The sequence below is a fragment of the Entelurus aequoreus genome, linkage group LG10 (assembly GCF_033978785.1).
Source record: "Entelurus aequoreus isolate RoL-2023_Sb linkage group LG10, RoL_Eaeq_v1.1, whole genome shotgun sequence".
Taxonomy (NCBI): domain Eukaryota; kingdom Metazoa; phylum Chordata; class Actinopteri; order Syngnathiformes; family Syngnathidae; genus Entelurus; species Entelurus aequoreus.
In genome coordinates this window covers 45214779-45238871 of record NC_084740.1, presented here as the reverse complement: position 1 = coordinate 45238871, position 24093 = coordinate 45214779, and the positions used below count along the sequence as shown (strand labels likewise).

At 32.7% G+C, this 24093-nt stretch overlaps 1 protein-coding gene across 18 annotated transcripts in view; it reads right to left on the bottom strand.

Moving 5' to 3' along the window:
- The window catches only part of tenm4 (teneurin transmembrane protein 4), a 312747-nt gene that overhangs the window by 86114 nt on the left and 202540 nt on the right, over window positions 1–24093 (bottom strand). For 12 of the 18 annotated variants that reach the window (XM_062060986.1, XM_062060970.1, XM_062060972.1 and 9 more), the window contains 3 exons: window positions 24056–24082; window positions 4662–4808; window positions 4068–4284 (listed from right to left, as the gene is read on the bottom strand). In XM_062060986.1, the coding sequence (XP_061916970.1) occupies window positions 4068–4284; window positions 4662–4808; window positions 24056–24082 (391 nt within the window). The remainder of the gene's footprint in view (window positions 1–4067; window positions 4285–4661; window positions 4809–24055; window positions 24083–24093) is intronic. The other 6 variants (XM_062060977.1, XM_062060979.1, XM_062060980.1 and 3 more) reach the window with 1 other exon arrangement.

The window sequence follows — 24093 nt, the reverse complement described above, 5'->3', positions numbered from 1 at the left end:
CTCGCTGCCATACATCAGTGTGCTAATGACGCAGGCTTGATAGACCTGGAGTTTAGTGCACGTGGATAGCTGGTTGTTCGACCATACTCTTTTGGACAGCCTGGCCATCACTGAGGCGGCTTTCGCAAGACGGGTGGCACGTTCTGTGTCAAGTGACAAGTCACTGGAGATTGCGGATCCAAGGTATGTAAAGGTGTTGACACATTCCAGAGTCTGATTGTCGACGGAGATGGAGAGTGGAGTTTCAGCATCTTGGCCCATGACATTGGTCTTCTTTAGGCTGATGGTGAGACCAAACTCTTTACAGGCAGATGGAAGTCTGTCCATCAGCCTCTGGAGCCCGGACTCTGTGTGGGATGCTAGGGCTGCATCATCAGCAAAAAGCATTTCCCTCAGGAGGACACTGGTCACCTTGGTCTTGGAGCGCAAACGGGCAAGGTTGAAAAGTTTCCCATCAGCTCTCGTGTGTAGGGAGACACCTTCAGAACATGTGCCGAAAGCAGTAGACACAACGACGGAGAAGAAAATTCCAAAGAGGGTTGGTGCAAGGACGCAGCCCTGCTTTACGCCGCTGCGGATTGGAAAGGCCTCTGATGTTCCTCCTTCCCAACAGACGGAACCCTGTGTGTTTTCGTGGAATGATCTTATGACGGCGAGGAGTTTTGGGGGGCAGCCGATCTTTGCAAGCATCTTGAAGAGACCATCTCTGCTGACAAGGTCGAATGCTTTAGTGAGATCAACAAAGGCGAGATACAATGGTCTCCTCTGTTCCCGGCACTTCTCCTGCAGCTGCCGAAGGGTGAAAATCATGTCCACTGTGGATCTTGCTGCCCTAAAGCCACATTGTGACTCAGGGTAGACACGTTCTGCAAGGAGGTGGAGTCTAGCAAGGGCGACACGAGCGAAGACTTTCCCCACGATGTTCAGCAGGGAGATGCCGCGGTAATTATTACAGTCACTACGGTCTCCTTTGTTCTTGTACAGTGGGGGAGTATGGTTGCAAAGCTGAAACTTAAAGGAATTGACGGAAGGGCACCACCAGGAGTGGAGCCTGCGGCTTAATTTGACTCAACACGGGGAACCTTACCTGGCCCGGACACGGAAAGGATTGACAGATTGATGGCTGCTCAGTACAATATGGCTCAAAGTATATAACACTGCTAATCCCTCATCTACATGTTTGTTACATGTACAATGTTATAATATCATTATTATTATTATTATTATTATTATTATTATTATTATTATTATTATTATTATACCATACAATAATATTATATATATATATTATATTATAATAACATAATAATTGTATTTGTATTATTATAATAATATTAATATTATTACTTTTATTATTATCATTATTAATAACAATAACATTATTATATAATAATATTATATATTATAATATTTACTTATTATTATAATAATACCAATATAATAATAATGACAACAATATCAATATTATCATCATTATTATTAGAATTATATATAATAATATTATACAAATTATATTATAACATATAATATTAATAATAATAATAAATAATATTATATACATTATAATATTATATTATATAAAATAATAATAACAATAATAATATTAGTGTAATTATTATTATTAATATATAATAATAATAAATAATATTATATACATTATAATATTATATTATATAAAATAATAATAATATATACAGAAACATTTTATAATACATAACAAATTATAATTATAACAATAATAATTTAAATATAATTATTATTATTATTATTATTATTATTATTATTAGTAGTAGTAATAGTACTACTACTATTACTACTAGTAATAATAATAATAATAATAATATCAATAATAATAATAATAATAATAATAATAATAATAATATTATTATGATAACATTGTACATGTAACAAACATGTAGGTGAGGGATTAGCAGCGTTAAACACTTTGAGCCACCTCTGCTGTACTGGGTGACACGTCTGTGGCAGAGATCAGAGAGTGACATGTCTCCCACAGCAGTCAGTGTTAAGTGGATCAATGCAAAGGTGATGGGTGAGTGGTCACATCAAGAGAGTCATGCTGGCAGGAACCTGATCAAGAACATCCATCCCCTCCCCCACAACCACCCTGAAGGTGGGGTGTAGACCACCAGACATGAATAATACATTGGCTCTGATATTTTTAGGTGGGACTCCATTCTCCTCTTTTCACTTATTCATGGCCGCCCTTCTTCTTCACACACATATACATATATATATATATATTATGTATGTATAAATGAGAGTGTGTTGTTTATGGTCTCTTGTGTGTTGCCATCATCATGTGTCCATCATCTTCCAGCCAGCTGACACTGTCCTCCTCATCACTGCCTCCAGCTGCCTCCTTCTTAACAACAACACTTTTGTTTCTGTCACCTCCTCACACTTTTTAACACCAAATAAGGCACACAACTAAATAACAACCAAGCTTCTCACTAATGTCATTAACCCTGCCCCCCCCCCCCCCACGCTACATTAGGTCATACATCACACACACTGCAGCATAAATAATAATCACTTCATCTGAAATTAAATTATAAGAATACATTACTGAAATATATTTATATTACAAGTTGAATAAAATTAATGATATTTTAATGACAAAATAAAATAAATACATGATTAAAAATGTATTCAAATTAAATACTAATACCCAAATAGGAATACATGAATTTTTTATGTAATTGTTAATACAAACAAACAACTAAAAATATATCAATATTTCAATACTAATACTAACATAAATAGGAATAATATTTTAATGAACATTAAAATATAAATAAATGATAACAAATGTATTCAAATCAAATAATACTGAAATAAAAATGAATTTGAATAAAAACGCATTTACACATTATTAAAATATATAACAATCAAATACTAATATTATATTTTATTGAAAATTAAAATGCTAACATGCTAACAAATACATTAATACTAACACTAAATTAAAAATAATGCTATTTAAATTAAAATTAAAACAACAACAGATTTTTTTTTAAATATACACAATTTAAACTAGAACACCAATATTTCAAAGAAAATAAAAATTCAAATGAGTAAAAATACATTTAAATAAATGTCAATACTAAAATAAAAGCAATACTATTTTTAAATACTTTAAATATGGACACAATATTATAAATATATATTAAATTAAATAATAATACTAAAATAAAAAGTATTATTATTAAACAATAAATACATTATTTAAAAATATATAAAATTTAAATATAATACTAAAATGATAATATTTTAAAGAAAAAAAAATTCAAATGAGTAAAAAATGACTAATTATTACTAAATTAAAATGAATTATATTTTAATAATACTTTAAATATTGTTACAATATTATAAATATTTAATAAATTAAATACTAATACTAAAATAAAAATAATGTTAAAATAAATACATTATTTAAAAAGGTATAACATTTAAATATAATACTAAAACAATACCATTTCTAAGAAAATAAAGACGCAAATGAGTAAAATTAATTTAAATTAAATGTCAATACTAAAATACAAGTAATAATGTTTTGACAATACTTTAAAAATTAATACAATAAAATAAATATATATTAGATTAAATACTAATACTAAAATTAAAAGGAATGCTGTTTTAATGAAAATTAAAACAATAAATACACTATTTAAAAATATATAACATATAGATATAATACTAAAACAATAATGTTTCAAAAAAAATAAAAATTTGAATGAGTAAAAATGAATTAAAATTAAGTGTCACTACTAACATAAAAGGAATAATATTTTAATAATACTTTAAATATGGATAAATTATTATAAATATATATTAAATTAAGTGCTAATACTAAAATAAAAAGGAATGGTATTTTAAGTAAATTTAAATATAAATAAATTATTTAAAAAAACATACAAATTGAATAGAAACAGGAATAGGAATTTGATTTAAAAGTGCAATATTTTAAAATGTTAAATACAATTTCAAAACCTGATACCGCTCAGTTTGGTTTGAACAAAAAGAAAAGATCCCCAAAAAAGACTCACTTCCCGTCGAAGGGGTTGGCGCCGTGCACCACGTGTGTGCTCTCCCTGCCCACCAGGAATCGAACGCGGTCGTAGAAAGTTCCCAGGTTGCCCTGGCCCGAAGACACCTGCGTCTCCTTGATGATGTCCAGGGGGTCCGGGGAGCCCACACACAGGGCGGTGCTGAGACAGCTGGCCTGCAGGCAGCAGTCAGGGTCCATGCAGTCCACCAGGCCGTCTGGCAACACACACACACACACACACACACACACACACACACACACACACACACACACACACACACACACACACACACACACACACACACACACACACACACACACACACAATCATGTCATGTGATCGGCTGATATCCACTGATATCGGCTGCTGCTATCAGTCAAGTCGTTGGAGAAAAAGGTTGAATAATAAAAGGCAACATGTGACTTGTGGAGGACAGGAAGTCAGGTCTGGTCCTTCAGGACTGCCGGAGGCTTCTTCCAGGCCAGGCCTGGGGGTCTCTTCCAGGGGCCCGCTGACATTTTAGTGTTTTTACCTCCACACGCCCACAGCAGGGGGGTGGGGGGGGCTTCCTGCCCGCTCTCGGTGCTTTACCTCCGTCGTTGTCCTTGACGTCGCCACAGGCCGTTTCCATGGACGTGTCGCAGCCGCCGCCCCTCCAGCCCAGCTGGCACACGCAGGACCAGCCGCCATTACCCAGAGTGCACCTGCCGTTAGCGTTACACAGGCCGGGACAGCCCTCTGCGGACAAGGACACGCAGGATATCAGACTACACCACAACAACTTGACTTTTTGCTTTTTTCACACCTTTTTGTGTTTTTTTTTAACAGAGGATCAAGATGGAAGAAAATACTACAAAAATAATTATTAATTAGGAACAAACTGCACTTTTTTTTTTTTACATTATTTGAATGCACTTTTGTGACAATCAACCACTGTACAGGAAATACACCAATGAGGATGACATGTCTGCACTTACAGTAACAACATATTGTACACACATCATATACACACATCATATACACACACATTATACACACATCATATAAACACATCATATACACACATCATATACACTCATTATACACAAATCATATAAACACATCATATACACACATCATATACACACACCATATACACACATCATATACACACATTATACACACATCATATAAACACATCATATACACACATCACATACACACATCATATACACACATCATATACACACATTATACACACATCATATAAACACATCATATACACACATCATATACACACATTATACACACATCATATACACACATCATATACACACACATTATACACACATCATATAAACACATCATATACACACATCATATACACACATTATACACACATCATATACACACAATATATACATCATTTACACACATCCTATACACACATTATATACACACATCATGTACACACATCATATACACATCATGTTCACACCTCATATAAACACATCATATACACACATCATATACACACATTATATACACACATCATATACACATCATGTTCACACATCATATACACACATTATACACACACATCATATACACATCATGTTCACACCTCATATAAACACATCATATACACACATCATATACACACATTATATACACACATCATATACACATCATGTTCACACATCATATACACACATCATATACACACATTATAGACACACATCATATACAGATAATGTTCACACATCATATAAACACATCGTATACACACATTATACACACATCATATATACATCATATACACACATCGTATACACACATTATACACACATCATATACACACATTATACACACATCATATACACACATCATATATATATCATATACACACATCATATATACATCATATACACACATTATACACACATCATATACACACATTATACATACATCATATACACACATCATATGCACACATCATATATATATATCATATACACACATCATATATACATCATATAAACACATTATATATACAAACACATGATATACACACATCATATACACACACATCATATATACACACACACATGATATACACACATTATATACACACACATCATATACACATCATGTACACACATTGTACACACATCATATATACACACACATCACATACACACATCATATACACGTCATATACACATACATATACACACATTATATACACACATCATATATACACACACAATAAACACATTTTATATATACACACACATCATATACACACACAACAAACACACACATCATATTCACACATCATATACACACATTATATTCATACATCATATATAAACACACACATCATATACACACGTCATGTTCACACATCATATACACACATCATATATACACACATCATATATAAACACACACATCATATACACACGTCATGTTCACACATCATATACACACATCTTATATACACACATCATATATACACACACATCATATACACACATCATATATACACACACATCATATACACATCATGTACACACATTTTACACACATCATATATACACACACATCAAATACACACATCATATACACATCATATACACACATCATACACTCACACACGCATCATATACACACAGCATATACACCTATCATACACATACATATACACACATTATATACACACATCATATATACACACACATCATATACACATTTTATATATACACACACATCATATACACACAACATACACACATATCATACACATACATATACACACATTATATACACACATCATATATGCACACACATCATATACACATTTTATATATACACACACATCCTATACACACATCATATACACACAACATACACACACATCATATAAACACATCATATACACACATCATACACACACATCATATATACACATCATGTTCACACATCATATACACACATCATATATACACACATCATATACACACATCATACACACACACACACATCATATATACACACATCATATACACACATATACACACATAATAGATACACATCATATATACACACACATCATATAGACATACATATATATATATATATTTATATATATATATATATATATATATATATATATATATATATATATATATATATATATATATATATATATATATATATATATATATATAGTGTATATACAAATATATATACATTTGATGCCTGCAACATGTTTAAAAAAAGCTGGCAAAAAAGAGTGAGAAAGTTGAGGAATGCTCATTAAAGACTTATTTGGAACATCCCACAGGTGAACAGGCTAATTGGGAACAGTGAAGTGAAGTGAAGTGAATTACATTTATATAGCGCTTTTTCTCAAGTGACTCAAAGCGCTTTACATAGTGAAACCCAATATCTAAGTTACATTCAAACCAGTGTGGGTGGCACTGGGAGCAGGTGGGTAAAGTGTCTTGCCCAAGGACACAACGGCAGTGACTAGGATGGCGGAAGCGGGGATCGAACCTGCAACCCTCAAGTTGCTGGCACGGCCGCTCTACCAACCGAGCTATACCGCCCCAACAGGTGGGTGCCATGATTGGCTATAAAAGCAGCTTCCATGAAATGCTCAGTCATTCACAAACAAGGACGGGGCGAGGGTCACAGGTCAAGGGTCACAGGTCGAGGGTCACCACTTTGTCAACAAATGCCTGAGCAAATTGTTGAACAACAACATTTCTCAACAAGGAATTGAGGGATTTCACCATCTACACTCCGTGATATCATCAAAAGGTGCAGAGAATGTGGAGAAATTACCGTATGTACATACTAATAATGTTGTACATGCACATCTTTATATATCTAGAAAGGCTGGTCATAAACAGGGAGGCTGTTTTCTCAGGTCTCAAGAAGGTAACACTTACAAGAATGTGTGTAATCAAAGGGTGTTGTTGTCGTGTTGAGGAGGATAACACAATGTGTTCACACACACACACACACACTAGTGATTGTGTGTGTCTGTGTGTGTGTGTGTGTTGTTGTATTTCTAGCCTTCTTGAGACATGAAGAAGGAAAAGTGTCTTCCATATGAGGAGGTGTGAAGAAGTGATGACATAAATCAATAACATTGCATCTAATATTGAATGTCTCATTTGTGGTGACATCTATCAACATGAGGGACTGTGTGTCGCTTTTAAAAGTGCTCCCCCTCTGGTCAACATATGTAATAACAAGGGTGTGAAAGAAATTGAAACGCGCCCCCTTTGGCCAAAATTAATTACAAAAATAAAATAAATATGTTTATAGAGAACATACTGTAATAACTTGAAGTAAATAATGAAGATTAAAAACCAATTACAAACTAAAAATTCTAAACAAAATAAAATGAACTAAAAGCTTACCTGTTTTATATTTATATATAAATATAAAATTTATATTGTTAACGTTGTAAATACAAATATTTACATATCCACAAAGGGTGGCCCTAAAGAGGTAGGCTTTTTCCCCCGTAGGTCTCAGGAAGGTAAGAAATACAAGAATGTGTGTAAAATAAAATAAAATATTTTAAAAAATAACTAAAAGCTTATCTTTTTATATTTGCATAGTATGTATATATTGTTAATGTTGTAAATACACATCTTTATATATCTAGGAAGGCTGGTCCAAAACAGGGAGGCCTTTTTCTCAGGTCTCAAGAAGGTAAGAAATACAAGAATGTGTGTAAAATAAAATCAAATATTTTTAAAAATAACTAAAAGCTTATCTTTTTATATTTGCATAGTATGTATATATTGTTAATTTTGTAAATACACATCTTTATAAAGGCTGGTCCAAAACAGGGAGGCCTTTTTCTCAGGTCTCAAGAAGGTAAGAAATACAAGAATTTGTGTAAAATAAAACAAAATATTTTCAAAAATAACTAAAAGCTTATCTTTTCATATTTGCATAGTATGTATATATTGTTAATGTTGTAAATACACATCTTTATATATCTAGGAAGGCTGGTCCAAAACAGGGAGGCCTTTTTCTCAGGTCTCAAGAAGGTAAGAAATACAAGAATGTGTGTAAAATAAAATAAAATATTTTTAAAAATAACTAAAAGCTTATCTTTTTATATTTGCATAGTATGTATATATTGTTAATGTTGTAAATACACATCTTTATAAAGGCTGGTCCAAAACAGGGAGGCCTTTTTCTCAGGTCTCAAGAAGGTAAGAAATACAAGAATTTGTTTAAAATAAAACAAAATATTTTCAAAAATAACTAAAAGCTTATCTTTTTATATTTGCATAGTATGTATATATTGTTAATGTTGTAAATACACATCTTTATATATCTAGGAAGGCTGGTCCAAAACAGGGAGGCCTTTTTACCAGGTCTCAAGAAGGTAAGAAATACAAGAATGTGTGTAAAATAAAATCAAATATTTTTAAAAATAACTAAAAGCTTATCTTTTTATATTTGCATAGTATGTATATATTGTTAATGTTGTAAATACACATCTTTATAAAGGCTGGTCCAAAACAGGGAGGCCTTTTTCTCAGGTCTCAAGAAGGTAAGAAATACAAGAATTTGTGTAAAATAAAACAAAATATTTTCAAAAATAACTAAAAGCTTATCTTTTTATATTTGCATAGTATGTATATATTGTTAATGTTGTAAATACACATCTTTATATATCTAGGAAGGCTGGTCCAAAACAGGGAGGCCTTTTTCTCAGGTCTCAAGAAGGTAAGAAATACAAGAATGTGTGTAAAATAAAATAAAATATTTTTAAAAATAACTAAAAGCTTATCTTTTTATATTTGCATAGTATGTATATATTATTAATGTTGTAAATACACATCTTTATATATCTAGGAAGGCTGGTGCTAAACAGGGACGCATTTTTCTCAGGTCTCAAAAAGGTAAGAAATACAAGAATGTGTGTAAAATAAAACAAAATATTTTTAAAAATAACTAAAAGCTTATCTTTTTATATTTGCATAGTATGTATATATTGTTAATGTTGTAAATACACATCTTTATATATCTAGGAAGGCTGGTCCTAAACAGGGACGCATTTTTCTCAGGTCTCAAAAAGGTAAGAAATACAAGAATGTGTGTAAAATAAAACAAAATATTTTTAAAAATAACTAAAAGCTTATCTTTTTATATTTGCATAGTATGTATATATTGTTAATGTTGTAAATACACATCTTTATATATCTAGGAAGGCTGGTCCAAAACAGGGAGGCCTTTTTCTCAGGTCTCAAAAAGGTAAGAAATACAAGAATGTGTGTAAAATAAAATAAAATATTTTTAAAAATAACTAAAAGCTTATCTTTTTGTATTTGCATAGTATGTATATACTGTTAATGTTGTAAATACACATCTTTATAAAGGCTGGTCCAAAACAGGGAGGCCTTTTTCTCAGGTCTCAAGAAGGTAAGAAATACAAGAATTTGTGTAAAATAAAACAAAATATTTTCAAAAATAACTAAAAGCTTATCTTTTTATATTTGCATAGTATGTATATATTGTTAATGTTGTAAATACACATCTTTATATATCTAGGAAGGCTGGTCCAAAACAGGGAGGCCTTTTTCTCAGGTCTCAAGAAGGTAAGAAATACAAGAATGTGTGTAAAATAAAATAAAATATTTTTAAAAATAACTAAAAGCTTATCTTTTTATATTTGCATAGTATGTATATATTATTAATGTTGTAAATACACATCTTTATATATCTAGGAAGGCTGGTGCTAAACAGGGACGCATTTTTCTCAGGTCTCAAAAAGGTAAGAAATACAAGAATGTGTGTAAAATAAAACAAAATATTTTTAAAAATAACTAAAAGCTTATCTTTTTATATTTGCATAGTATGTATATATTGTTAATGTTGTAAATACACATCTTTATATATCTAGGAAGGCTGGTCCTAAACAGGGACGCATTTTTCTCAGGTCTCAAAAAGGTAAGAAATACAAGAATGTGTGTAAAATAAAACAAAATATTTTTAAAAATAACTAAAAGCTTATCTTTTTATATTTGCATAGTATGTATATGTGACAGTTTGACCCCACACTGTCACTGTTTGACCTTTGGACTTCCTCACAAACCGTGCACATTTGTTGGGAAGCTCAACATGGACAAACTACAAACATTCAGTCTTGTTAGCTAGTGAAAAGCATGTGCTCAACAAACAGATTGTTACCTGTCACCCACCATGGCTCTGAACAGTTGACTAAAAGAGTCAGGGTGGGGTTGAGGGCTTTATATAGGTGAACACACCTGCATTCACTAATTAGGCCAAATTTGGGTCAAACCATGATTATCAAAAGCTGGGTATTACAGAAGGACACTGGACATTTGAAAGTTGTGTTGTCTAAAGCCTGAATATACTGTGTACAAAAATGACTGCTCTACACGTGCAAAAGTACTATGTGAATACTTTTTAGACATGTGATGGTTATTTATGGTGTAATTTCCAAAATAACTGTTTTCTTAATTCCCCCTGTCAAATTGGTCCCAGCTAGTGGGCGGAGCTATGGGCTATTTAAGTTGGAAAATGCCGTTTTTCTGAGAGTCTGCTGTTGGGGAGGTTCTCTGTCCTGAGCAGGAGTGTCGGTCTTCATGCATCATCTACTGAGATTGTAGGTGCTTTGTTTTCCTGTCATTGTTCACCTTTTGACACTTTTTGGGATTTCAATAAATGTTTGTAAACTGTTACCAACTGCGTGCCTTGCCATCCTTGATTTGAAAGTCTGGTTTGCAACGGTTACATTACCTTCACCCGAGGCGGGGTGTGACAGTATATATTGTTAATGTTGTAAATACACATCTTTATATATCTAGGAAGGCTGGTCCAAAACAGGGAGGCCTTTTTCTCAGGTCTCAAAAAGGTAAGAAATACAAGAATGTGTGTAAAATAAAATAAAATATTTTTAAAAATAACTAAAAGCTTATCTTTTTGTATTTGCATAGTATGTATATACTGTTAATGTTGTAAATACACATCTTTATAAAGGCTGGTCCAAAACAGGGAGGCCTTTTTCTCAGGTCTCAAGAAGGTAAGAAATACAAGAATTTGTGTAAAATAAAACAAAATATTTTCAAAAATAACTAAAAGCTTATCTTTTTATATTTGCATAGTATGTATATATTGTTAATGTTGTAAATACACATCTTTATATATCTAGGAAGGCTGGTCCAAAACAGGGAGGCCTTTTTACCAGGTCTCAAGAAGGTACGAAATACAAGAATGTGTGTAAAATAAAATAAAATATTTTTAAAAATAACTAAAAGCTTATCTTTTTATATTTGCATAGTATGTATATATTGTTAATGTTGTAAATACACATCTTTATAAAGGCTGGTCCAAAACAGGGAGGCCTTTTTCTCAGGTCTCAAGAAGGTAAGAAATACAAGAATTTGTTTAAAATAAAACAAAATATTTTCAAAAATAACTAAAAGCTTATCTTTTTATATCTGCATAGTATGTATATATTGTTAATGTTGTAAATACACATCTTTATATATCTAGGAAGGCTGGTCCAAAACAGGGAGGCCTTTTTACCAGGTCTCAAGAAGGTAAGAAATACAAGAATGTGTGTAAAATAAAATCAAATATTTTTAAAAATAACTAAAAGCTTATCTTTTTATATTTGCATAGTATGTATATATTGTTAATGTTGTAAATACACATCTTTATATATCTAGGAAGGCTGGTCCAAAACAGGGAGGCCTTTTTACCAGGTCTCAAGAAGGTAAGAAATACAAGAATGTGTGTAAAATAAAATCAAATATTTTTAAAAATAACTAAAAGCTTATCTTTTTATATTTGCATAGTATGTATATATTGTTAATGTTGTAAATACACATCTTTATAAAGGCTGGTCCAAAACAGGGAGGCCTTTTTCTCAGGTCTCAAGAAGGTAAGAAATACAAGAATTTGTGTAAAATAAAACAAAATATTTTCAAAAATAACTAAAAGCTTATCTTTTTATATTTGCATAGTATGTATATATTGTTAATGTTGTAAATACACATCTTTATATATCTAGGAAGGCTGGTCCAAAACAGGGAGGCCTTTTTCTCAGGTCTCAAGAAGGTAAGAAATACAAGAATGTGTGTAAAATAAAATAAAATATTTTTAAAAATAACTAAAAGCTTATCTTTTTATATTTGCATAGTATGTATATATTATTAATGTTGTAAATACACATCTTTATATATCTAGGAAGGCTGGTGCTAAACAGGGACGCATTTTTCTGAGGTCTCAAAAAGGTAAGAAATACAAGAATGTGTGTAAAATAAAACAAAATATTTTTTAAAATAACTAAAAGCTTATCTTTTTATATTTGCATAGTATGTATATATTGTTAATGTTGTAAATACACATCTTTATATATCTAGGAAGGCTGGTCCTAAACAGGGACGCATTTTTCTCAGGTCTCAAAAAGGTAAGAAATACAAGAATGTGTGTAAAATAAAACAAAATATTTTTAAAAATAACTAAAAGCTTATCTTTTTATATTTGCATAGTATGTATATATTGTTAATGTTGTAAATACACATCTTTATATATCTAGGAAGGCTGGTCCAAAACAGGGAGGCCTTTTTCTCAGGTCTCAAAAAGGTAAGAAATACAAGAATGTGTGTAAAATAAAATAAAATATTTTTAAAAATAACTAAAAGCTTATCTTTTTGTATTTGCATAGTATGTATATACTGTTAATGTTGTAAATACACATCTTTATAAAGGCTGGTCCAAAACAGGGAGGCCTTTTTCTCAGGTCTCAAGAAGGTAAGAAATACAAGAATTTGTGTAAAATAAAACAAAATATTTTCAAAAATAACTAAAAGCTTATCTTTTTATATTTGCATAGTATGTATATATTGTTAATGTTGTAAATACACATCTTTATATATCTAGGAAGGCTGGTCCAAAACAGGGAGGCCTTTTTCTCAGGTCTCAAGAAGGTAAGAAATACAAGAATGTGTGTAAAATAAAATAAAATATTTTTAAAAATAACTAAAAGCTTATCTTTTTATATTTGCATAGTATGTATATATTATTAATGTTGTAAATACACATCTTTATATATCTAGGAAGGCTGGTGCTAAACAGGGACGCATTTTTCTCAGGTCTCAAAAAGGTAAGAAATACAAGAATGTGTGTAAAATAAAACAAAATATTTTTAAAAATAACTAAAAGCTTATCTTTTTATATTTACATAGTATGTATATATTGTTAATGTTGTAAATACACATCTTTATATATCTAGGAAGGCTGGTCCTAAACAGGGACGCATTTTTCTCAGGTCTCAAAAAGGTAAGAAATACAAGAATGTGTGTAAAATAAAACAAAATATTTTTAAAAATAACTAAAAGCTTATCTTTTTATATTTGCATAGTATGTATATATTGTTAATGTTGTAAATACACATCTTTATATATCTAGGAAGGCTGGTCCAAAACAGGGAGGCCTTTTTCTCAGGTCTCAAAAAGGTAAGAAATACAAGAATGTGTGTAAAATAAAATCAAATATTTTTAAAAATAACTAAAAGCTTATCTTTTTGTATTTGCATAGTATGTATATACTGTTAATGTTGTAAATACACATCTTTATAAAGGCTGGTCCAAAACAGGGAGGCCTTTTTCTCAGGTCTCAAGAAGGTAAGAAATACAAGAATTTGTGTAAAATAAAACAAAATATTTTCAAAAATAACTAAAAGCTTATCTTTTTATATTTGCATAGTATGTATATATTGTTAATGTTGTAAATACACATCTTTATATATCTAGGAAGGCTGGTCCAAAACAGGGAGGCCTTTTTCTCAGGTCTCAAGAAGGTAAGAAATACAAGAATGTGTGTAAAATAAAATAAAATATTTTTAAAAATAACTAAAAGCTTATCTTTTTATATTTGCATAGTATGTATATATTATTAATGTTGTAAATACACATCTTTATATATCTAGGAAGGCTGGTGCTAAACAGGGACGCATTTTTCTCAGGTCTCAAAAAGGTAAGAAATACAAGAATGTGTGTAAAATAAAACAAAATATTTTTAAAAATAACTAAAAGCTTATCTTTTTATATTTACATAGTATGTATATATTGTTAATGTTGTAAATACACATCTTTATATATCTAGGAAGGCTGGTCCTAAACAGGGACGCATTTTTCTCAGGTCTCAAAAAGGTAAGAAATACAAGAATGTGTGTAAAATAAAACAAAATATTTTTAAAAATAACTAAAAGCTTATCTTTTTATATTTGCATAGTATGTATATATTGTTAATGTTGTAAATACACATCTTTATATATCTAGGAAGGCTGGTCCAAAACAGGGAGGCCTTTTTCTCAGGTCTCAAAAAGGTAAGAAATACAAGAATGTGTGTAAAATAAAATCAAATATTTTTAAAAATAACTAAAAGCTTATCTTTTTGTATTTGCATAGTATGTATATACTGTTAATGTTGTAAATACACATCTTTATAAAGGCTGGTCCAAAACAGGGAGGCCTTTTTCTCAGGTCTCAAGAAGGTAAGAAATACAAGAATTTGTGTAAAATAAAACAAAATATTTTCAAAAATAACTAAAAGCTTATCTTTTTATATTTGCATAGTATGTATATATTGTTAATGTTGTAAATACACATCTTTATATATCTAGGAAGGCTGGTCCAAAACAGGGAGGCCTTTTTACCAGGTCTCAAGAAGGTACGAAATACAAGAATGTGTGTAATCAAAGGGTGTTGTTGTCGTGTTGAGGAAGATAACACAACGTGTACACACACACACACACACACACACACATTAGTGATTTTGTGTGTGTGTGTAATGACCCCGGGCTCCACAGTTGATTAATGCGATAGACCTTAGCGAGGCTGCGTGTGCAGTGCAGTGAGTAGGTGTTACAGTATCTCCACAGTCCATATTCACATCACTGCGGCATGGCCCGCTGCTAACGCCGCATCATAAACGCTGCAGCGAGCGTGCTCCTTGTTAGCAAGGAAGTGTGACAATGCTCACCTTCCACTCGTCAATAGAGGATCGCAGCTTTGTTGTCCACATCAACACATCTTTCACACCTTTTCTACTGGCAATATTTGTTCATCCAGCTGAACAAAACATCTGCTTTGTGTTATCAAATAGAATCATATATGCTATGTATTTGTACTAAATACAAACAACAACTCAGAGCATTACCAGAATTAATGGAGTCAATTTCTATCAATCAATAGCGACAATCCGATTACATTAAAAAAAAGCTCCGATAAAAAGTTCAACATAAAAAAAAAGTGCTCCAATGAGGCAATATTACTTGTGCTGTGGTCAGGGTGAGCAAACCAAGCACTCCTTTCCTCCCGCCTCGCAGCACGGAGGTCTCCAAAGTGTTTTTGTGGCCCGCGGCCCGTTCTGAATATACTATAAAACCAAACAAAACATAAACTAGTGGAATAAAAGAGCAAACAGGTGAAATGTGACAAGAAAGAGGAGCAATGTTGACTCTAATAACACAAAGTTGCCTTTTTTTAAACTGTCATTGCTCAAAAAAAGTACTTTCTTGGACACAAAGGGCATAAACAAACAAAAAAACTGTCATTGCTCAAAAAATAACAATGAAGCAAAATCAATGTTATGAATTATTGACTTAAAAATGTCACTTTTAAATTTTTTGGGGGGGGAAACATGTCATATTTTGTGTGTATGGTGTCAATTTATTTAAAACATGTCTGCAAAGGAGTAGGAAGAAGCATTTTTTTTTGTTGTATTTTTGCGTGCAGGCCATAAAAAGTATTTTCTTTGACAAAAAGGGCATAAACAAACAAATAAATATAATAAAAAAACAAAACAGTCATTATTAAAAAAAAATAAAATAAATCAAAATGTATGAATTATTGACTTATTGAAGACTCAAATTATTTGTCAATAAAAATTACACTTTTCAATATTTTTTGGGGGGAAATATGTCATATGTTGTGTGTATTGTGTCAATTTATTTACAACATGTCCGAAAAGGAGTAGGAAGAAACCATTTTTTTGGGTGTTTTTGTGTGCAGGCCATAATAATAATTTATTTACAACATGTCCGAAAAGGAGTAGAAAGAAGCATTTTTTTTTTGAAATTGTGTGCAGGCTGTAAAAAGTATTTTCTTTGACAAGAAGGGCATAAACAAACAAACAAACAAATATAATTAAAAAAAACAGTCATTATTAAAACAAATAAATAAAATCAAAATGTATGAATTATTGACTTATTGAAGACTCAAATTATTTCTCAATAAAAATTACACTTTTCAATTTTTTGGGGGGAAATATGTCATATTTTGTGTGTATTGTGTCAATTTATTTACAACATGTCTGAAAAGGAGTAGGAAGAAGCATTTTTTTTGTATTTTTGTGTGCAGGCCAAAAAAAGTATTTTATTTGACAAAAAGGGCGTAAACAAACAAACAAAAATCATAATAAAAAAAAAAAAACTGTCTTTGCTCAAAAAATAATAATGAAGCAAAATCAATGTTATGAATTATTGACTTAAAAATGTCACTTTTAAACATTATTTGGGGGAAAACATGTCATATTTTGTGTGTATGGTGTCAATTTATTTACAACATGTCCGAAAAGGAGTAGGAAGAAGCATTTTTTTTTTTGAAATTGTGTGCAGGCCAAAACAAGTATTTTCTTTGACAAAAAGGGCATAAACAAACAAACAAACAAATATAATTTAAAAAAACAAAAAACAGTCATTATTAAAACAAATAAATAAAATCAAAATGTATGAATTATTGACTTATTGAAGACTCAAATTATTTCTCAATAAAAATTACACTTTTCAATATTTTTGGGGGGGAAATATGTCATATTTTGTGTGTATTGTGTCAATTTATTTACAACATGTCTGAAAAGGAGTAGGAAGAAGCTTTTTATTTTTTTAATTTTGTGTGCAGGCCATAAAAAGTCTTTTCTTTGACAAAAAGGGCATAAAAAAACCAACAAACACACAAAATATAACACAAAAAACTGTCATTGCTCAAAAAAAGCAAAAAACTGATTGAACTGATGAATTATTGACTTAAAAATTTCACTTTTAAATATTTTTTTGGGGGAAAATATGTCATATTTTGTGTGTATTGTGTCAATTTATTTACAACATGTCCGAAAAGGAGTAGGAAGAAACCATTTTTTTGGGTGTTTTTGTGTGCAGGCCATAATAATAATTTTCTTTAACAAAAAGGGCGTAAACAAACAAACAAAAATCATTTAAAAAAAAAGCTGTCATTGCTCAAAAAATAATAATGAATCAAAATCAATGTAATTAATTATTGACTTATTGAAGACTCAAATTATTCCACTTCAGTTGTTTGGGGGGACATGTTGCACATTGTGTGTTGTTGCCATCAAAACAGGGTTTTTCTTTAATATAAAATGCAGGAAATATAAAAATAAACTTTATATCGGCAATAGTTCAGAAGATTTAAGTGATAAAAACAAAAATAAACCGGTATATGACTAATGTGTAACATTTTTATTGGTTCGAATGACAATTTTCAGTGTGTGGCCCTCAATGGACAAGGTTTGGAGGCCCCTGCTGACAGTAGCAGGTCCCCTGAGTCACTTGTAAACAAACATGGCGTCCATCAGGTCACACTTTCTCACATTTTGCTTGATATTTGCACCGAGTGCAAACATTCCGGAAGCAGTTGGAAAAAACCCATCACGCTTCAACACATCAAAGCTTATCTGCTGCCAGCATGGCTACGACGGTGTCTTGAAAGGTAGACGGCTGCCGCCAACAAAGCTGTGCACAAACTAGGCTTTTGTAATGTTGCTCACGATAAGACAAGAACACGTGTTGTTCTTCTTTTACGCATTCTAAGTCCTAAAATATGGCGAGTAAGAGGTGGCTAACAATGCAGCTGATTGAATTGCGCCCATAAAGTCCTCTAAAAACACCAACAATACTCCATTTACATGTGGTGACCTGAATATTGACAAGTATTAGTCATATTGTTATTATATGCTAACTAGCTTATGCTGCTATATTGACATGTTGAGCTGCTGCATGGCCTCTGAGTTGGTGAAAGTTCATTCTAGATGATAAATCATGTCCCTCACCTGGATAGTAGAAGGTTGTGGACATAAACACACAAGTTGGTACACTTTGACATCCAACTTAAACCCGGAGATGACCAGAAAGACACTTTTTTTAACCCTTTGTGAGGATGATGAGGAATTGTTGATATAAAAGGGAAGATACAACCATCCCATCAGTCTTTATCCCAGTGAGAGCAGACATTGTACAGTAAGTGATGATTTTACAATGTTTGTATATCTTGTTTAGCACTTAGCAATACTGCTACTTGATGCTCAGTGGTTCACTTCTAAAACTTGAAGGTCATCCTCCTTATCTTCAGGCTCAAAAATAGAAGTTTCAGGATTATCATTTGTCCCGAAGTAGTTTTTGTTGTCTCTCATCAAGTCTGCCATGATTAGTAGTCTTGTTGTTGTTGTTGAAGGGAAAGTGAGCGTTGTGATGTGTCTGTGAAATTAATACTTAACATGATGAAAATATGTAAATAATTACATGTTATTATGAATATTACTACATTACATTTATACTTACAGTGTGTATATAAAATATGTAAATATTACATGTTATTATGAATGTTGCTAGATACTACATATATACTTACAGTGTGTATATTAAATATGTAAATATTACATGTTATTATGAATGTTACTAGATACTACATATATACTTACAGCGTGTATATTATATATGTAATTATTACATGTTATTATGAATGTTACTAGATACTACATATATACTTACAGCGTGTATATTAAATATGTAAATATGACATGTTATTATGAATGTTACTAGATACTACATACATACTTACAGCGTGTATATTAAATATGTAAATATGACATGTTATTATGAATGTTACTAGATACTACATATATACTTACAGCGTGTATATTAAATATGTAAATATGACATGTTATTATGAATGTTACTAGATACTACATACATACTTACAGCGTGCATATTAAACATTGATTTTGGATTTTTAGAGCGCTTTATAGGCGGAATAGAGCAAATCCAATCACCTCCATTGTTAGCTGACTCTTGCTGGCATTTATTTCCTATTTAGAATGCAGAAAAAGAGAAAAACACGTGTTCTTGTGTCACATAAGGATTAAGAATGAGAGACAACATTCCAAAAAAAGTGCAGTTATCCTTTAAATCTCCAAGCAAGCAAATGTGTTGAAGCGAGTGGCGTTGTTTACATATGCTAATGAGGACCAGGTGTGTTCATGTATACATATGCTAATGAGGACCAGGTGTGTTCATGTTTACATGTGCTAATGAGGACCAGGTGTGTTCATGTTTACATATGCTAATGAGGACCAGGTGTGTTCATGTTTACATATGCTAATGAGGACCAGGTGTGTTCATGTTTACATGTGCTAATGAGGACCAGGTGTGTTCATGTTTACATATGCTAATGAGGACCAGGTGTGTTCATGTTTACATATGCTAATGAGGACCAGGTGTGTTCATGTTTACATATGCTAATGAGGACCAGGTGTGTTCATGTTTACATATGCTAATGAGGACCAGGTGTGTTCATGTTTACATGTGCTAATGAGGACCAGGTGTGTTCATGTTTACATATGCTAATGAGGACCAGGTGTGTTCATGTTTACATATGCTAATGAGGACCAGGTGTGTTCATGGACAGGTGCAGCGTGCACAAACATTGGAATATTTTGCTCTCAAACTACAAAAGTGGCATCAAACTGCTACATTCCAGAGGTTTAGCAAACTTAGTTTGTGCTTTGGCGATGAAAGAGAGGTGTGGTCTGACGAGCAGCGAGCGGGCGGGAGCAAACATCAGCAGGCCGTCAAGGCGGCTCCCGAGACACCAGCACCTGCGCCGCACGCCGTCGCTATCTCCTGCAGTCTGACGCACTTTTGACCTGCTTCATGCAGAAGTGGCAGGGTGGCAGTCTCACCACCAACACCAAAGAGAGGGTGAGGAGGAAGACAGGAAGTGACATCATCCATCCCAACATTCCAGCGTCAGGAATATCATGTTTGAATTCTTTATTTTCTCCGCTTCCTGCTCTCATTTTTGTTCCACTTCCTAATTTGGTCATGTCTTTCCGTGACATAATTGTTCCTCCACACTCTTGATTAGTGATCAACATTTCCCAGAATTCCAGGTTTTCCAGGACATTTTTCCCATTCAAAATGAATTGGCCATTTTTCAAACTTCACAATTTGCACATTCTTCAAGCGATTCAAAGCATTCCCCCTTCAACATGTTCCACTCATCCTGGACATTCAAACTATCTTTTTTACAAGTTCAAAAAAATTCCAGGAATTCCCGTTTTTTTCCAAACTTTTTCTGTGGACTACTCCTTCCACATTAGTCAACCCACTTCAAGCGTTCCACCGTCAAAACATTCCTCTTAATCAGGACAAAAAAACTCATTCCTTTTTTGAACTGGAAAAATTCCTGGTTTTCCCGAAATTCCAGGAATTCCTTAATACCATTTCTCAATTAAAAATGTTACTAAGTCAACATTTCTCGACCGATTTTAAAAATTCCAACACCAACCATTTCAACTCATTCAGGACATTTTCCTGGAATTCCCAAATTTCCATGAAATTCCCATTAAAAATAACGGGACATTTTTAAAAGTTCCACAACTCCCACATTTTTTATCTGATTCAAAATGTTCCAACTTCAAAATATTCAGCCTGTTCAGGAATTGTGTGCTCTTCTTCAACAATTATACAAAATTTTTCAAGAATTCCCAGTTTTTAGGGACATTTTCCCCATTCAAAATGAATTTGATAAACTTCCACAATTCCCACATTTTTCAACCGATTCAAACCATTCCACCTTCCACTCATCCTGGAAATTCAAACAACTATTTTTACATGTCCAACAAATTTCCAGGAATTGCTGTTTTTTTCTAACTTTATTTCCAACCTTTTTTAGTGCAATGACTCTTTCCACATTTTTCAACTGTTCCACTGTCAAAACATTCCTCTTAGTCAGGACAAAAAGACAAGTTGGTTTAAGAACTTGAAAAAAATCCCAGTTTTCCCAAAATTCCGTAACACCATTTTTCAATTAAAAAAAACCAACTGTTCCTACTTCAACATTTCTTGACCGATTTAAACACCAACCAATTCAGCTCATTCATGCTCCTAATCATTTTTAAAAAAAATCCCGCTTTTCCCAAATTTCCAGGAAGTTCCCATTGAAATGAATGGGACATTTTTCCGAGTTGCACAATTCCCACATTTTTCCAGCTATTCAAAGCATTCCAGCAACTCTCCAACATTGAAAGTATTCTTCCATTCATACTACATTCTGTCAGCATTTCACTTCAACTTCATTCACACGCTATTCCTTCATTAGCGGTTTAAACGACCATAATTGTGTTCAAACTGTCTATGTTTCCACAGTTACTAAGTTTACATTATACCATTTTTCTCCCATCCTAAAAATTGGTGTTGACAGCGGTCATGCTAATACATAAACACAGGTGGTGCACACAAACAAAAACAGTCCAAGAGAGGCAACAAACAGTTTGTTGTTATAATAAAATATACATTCAGATATTGTATATCTGCTTTTTTTGTACACCCCTAAAACTGTATATTGTATATCTGCTTTTTTTGTACGCCCCTAAAACTGTATATTGCATATCTGCTTTTTTCTATGCCCCTGAAACTGTATATTGTAGCTGTGTCCCAATTCAGCATCTGCATCCTTCGGAGGACCCGGCCTATGCAGCCTCAGAAGGCTGGACTACGGAGGCCCCTCCGAAGGATGCGTCACCCGTTGTTAAATGGGACAGTCTAGCCTGCGGAGGCTGCATTTGGAGGAGCCTTCCAATGTGAATGAATTGAGACAGCCTTTGCGTTCGTTGTGACGTAAGCGGCCTTCAAATTCGCCCTTCGAAGGATGCAGTCCCTGAATTGGGACACAGCTTGTATGTCTGCTCTTTTTGTATACCCCTGAAGCTGTATAATAATAATAATAATAATACCTGGGATTTATATAGCGCTTTTCTAAGTACCCAAAGTCACTTTACATGTAGAACCCATCATTCATTCACACCTGGTGGTGGTAAGCTACTTTCATAGCCACAGCTGCCCTGGGGTAGACTGACGGAATGTATATTACATGTCTGCTCTTTTTGCATACCCCTTAAACTGTATATTACATGTCTGCTCTTTTTGTATACCCCTGAAACTGTATATTACATGTCTGCTCTTTTTGTATACCCCTGAAACTGTATATAATATATCTGTTTTTCTTGTACACCCCTGAAACTGTATATTACATGTATGTTTTTTTGTATACCCCTGAAACTGTATATTACATGTATGTTTTTTGTACACCCCTAAAAGTGTATAATGTATGTGTGCTGAGTGAAAAGCATGTTGCAGTAATTGAAGAGTAACAACAACAACAAAGTTATATTGACTAATATTACTTGTCCAATCATCATCTCCCTGGTGAGGATTATTGCTGGTGTTCACGTGACATCAAGTGTTCAACACGTTACACACTACAAGGAATCAATATAGTGGTGCAATCAATGATTTCAAATTGAGTGCAGAAGGATGAAGGCTCCTTGGAAATCTATTTCAATAAATAACACGCTGAGAGTAAACAAGACTAATTTCCCCCAAGAAAAGCGTCTGCTGCAGTCTAACGGCCTTGGAATGGACAACAGGATTCTTCTTGTGGGAGCGCTTGAAGCGCGGCCAGGACGTGCCAGGCGGGCGGTGCACCTTACACCTTCTACTGGGAGACATGTGACCCAACATGGCGGCAGGTGCGAAGGTGCTAAGTGTCATGGCGGCGTGACGTTAATGATGACACACGTGATGGCGCTCACAATGGAGGAAGGACAAGTGGGAGGAAGGAGGAGGAAGGTCGTACCTTTCACTACTCTATCCAGATAGTGGGCTTGGGAGATA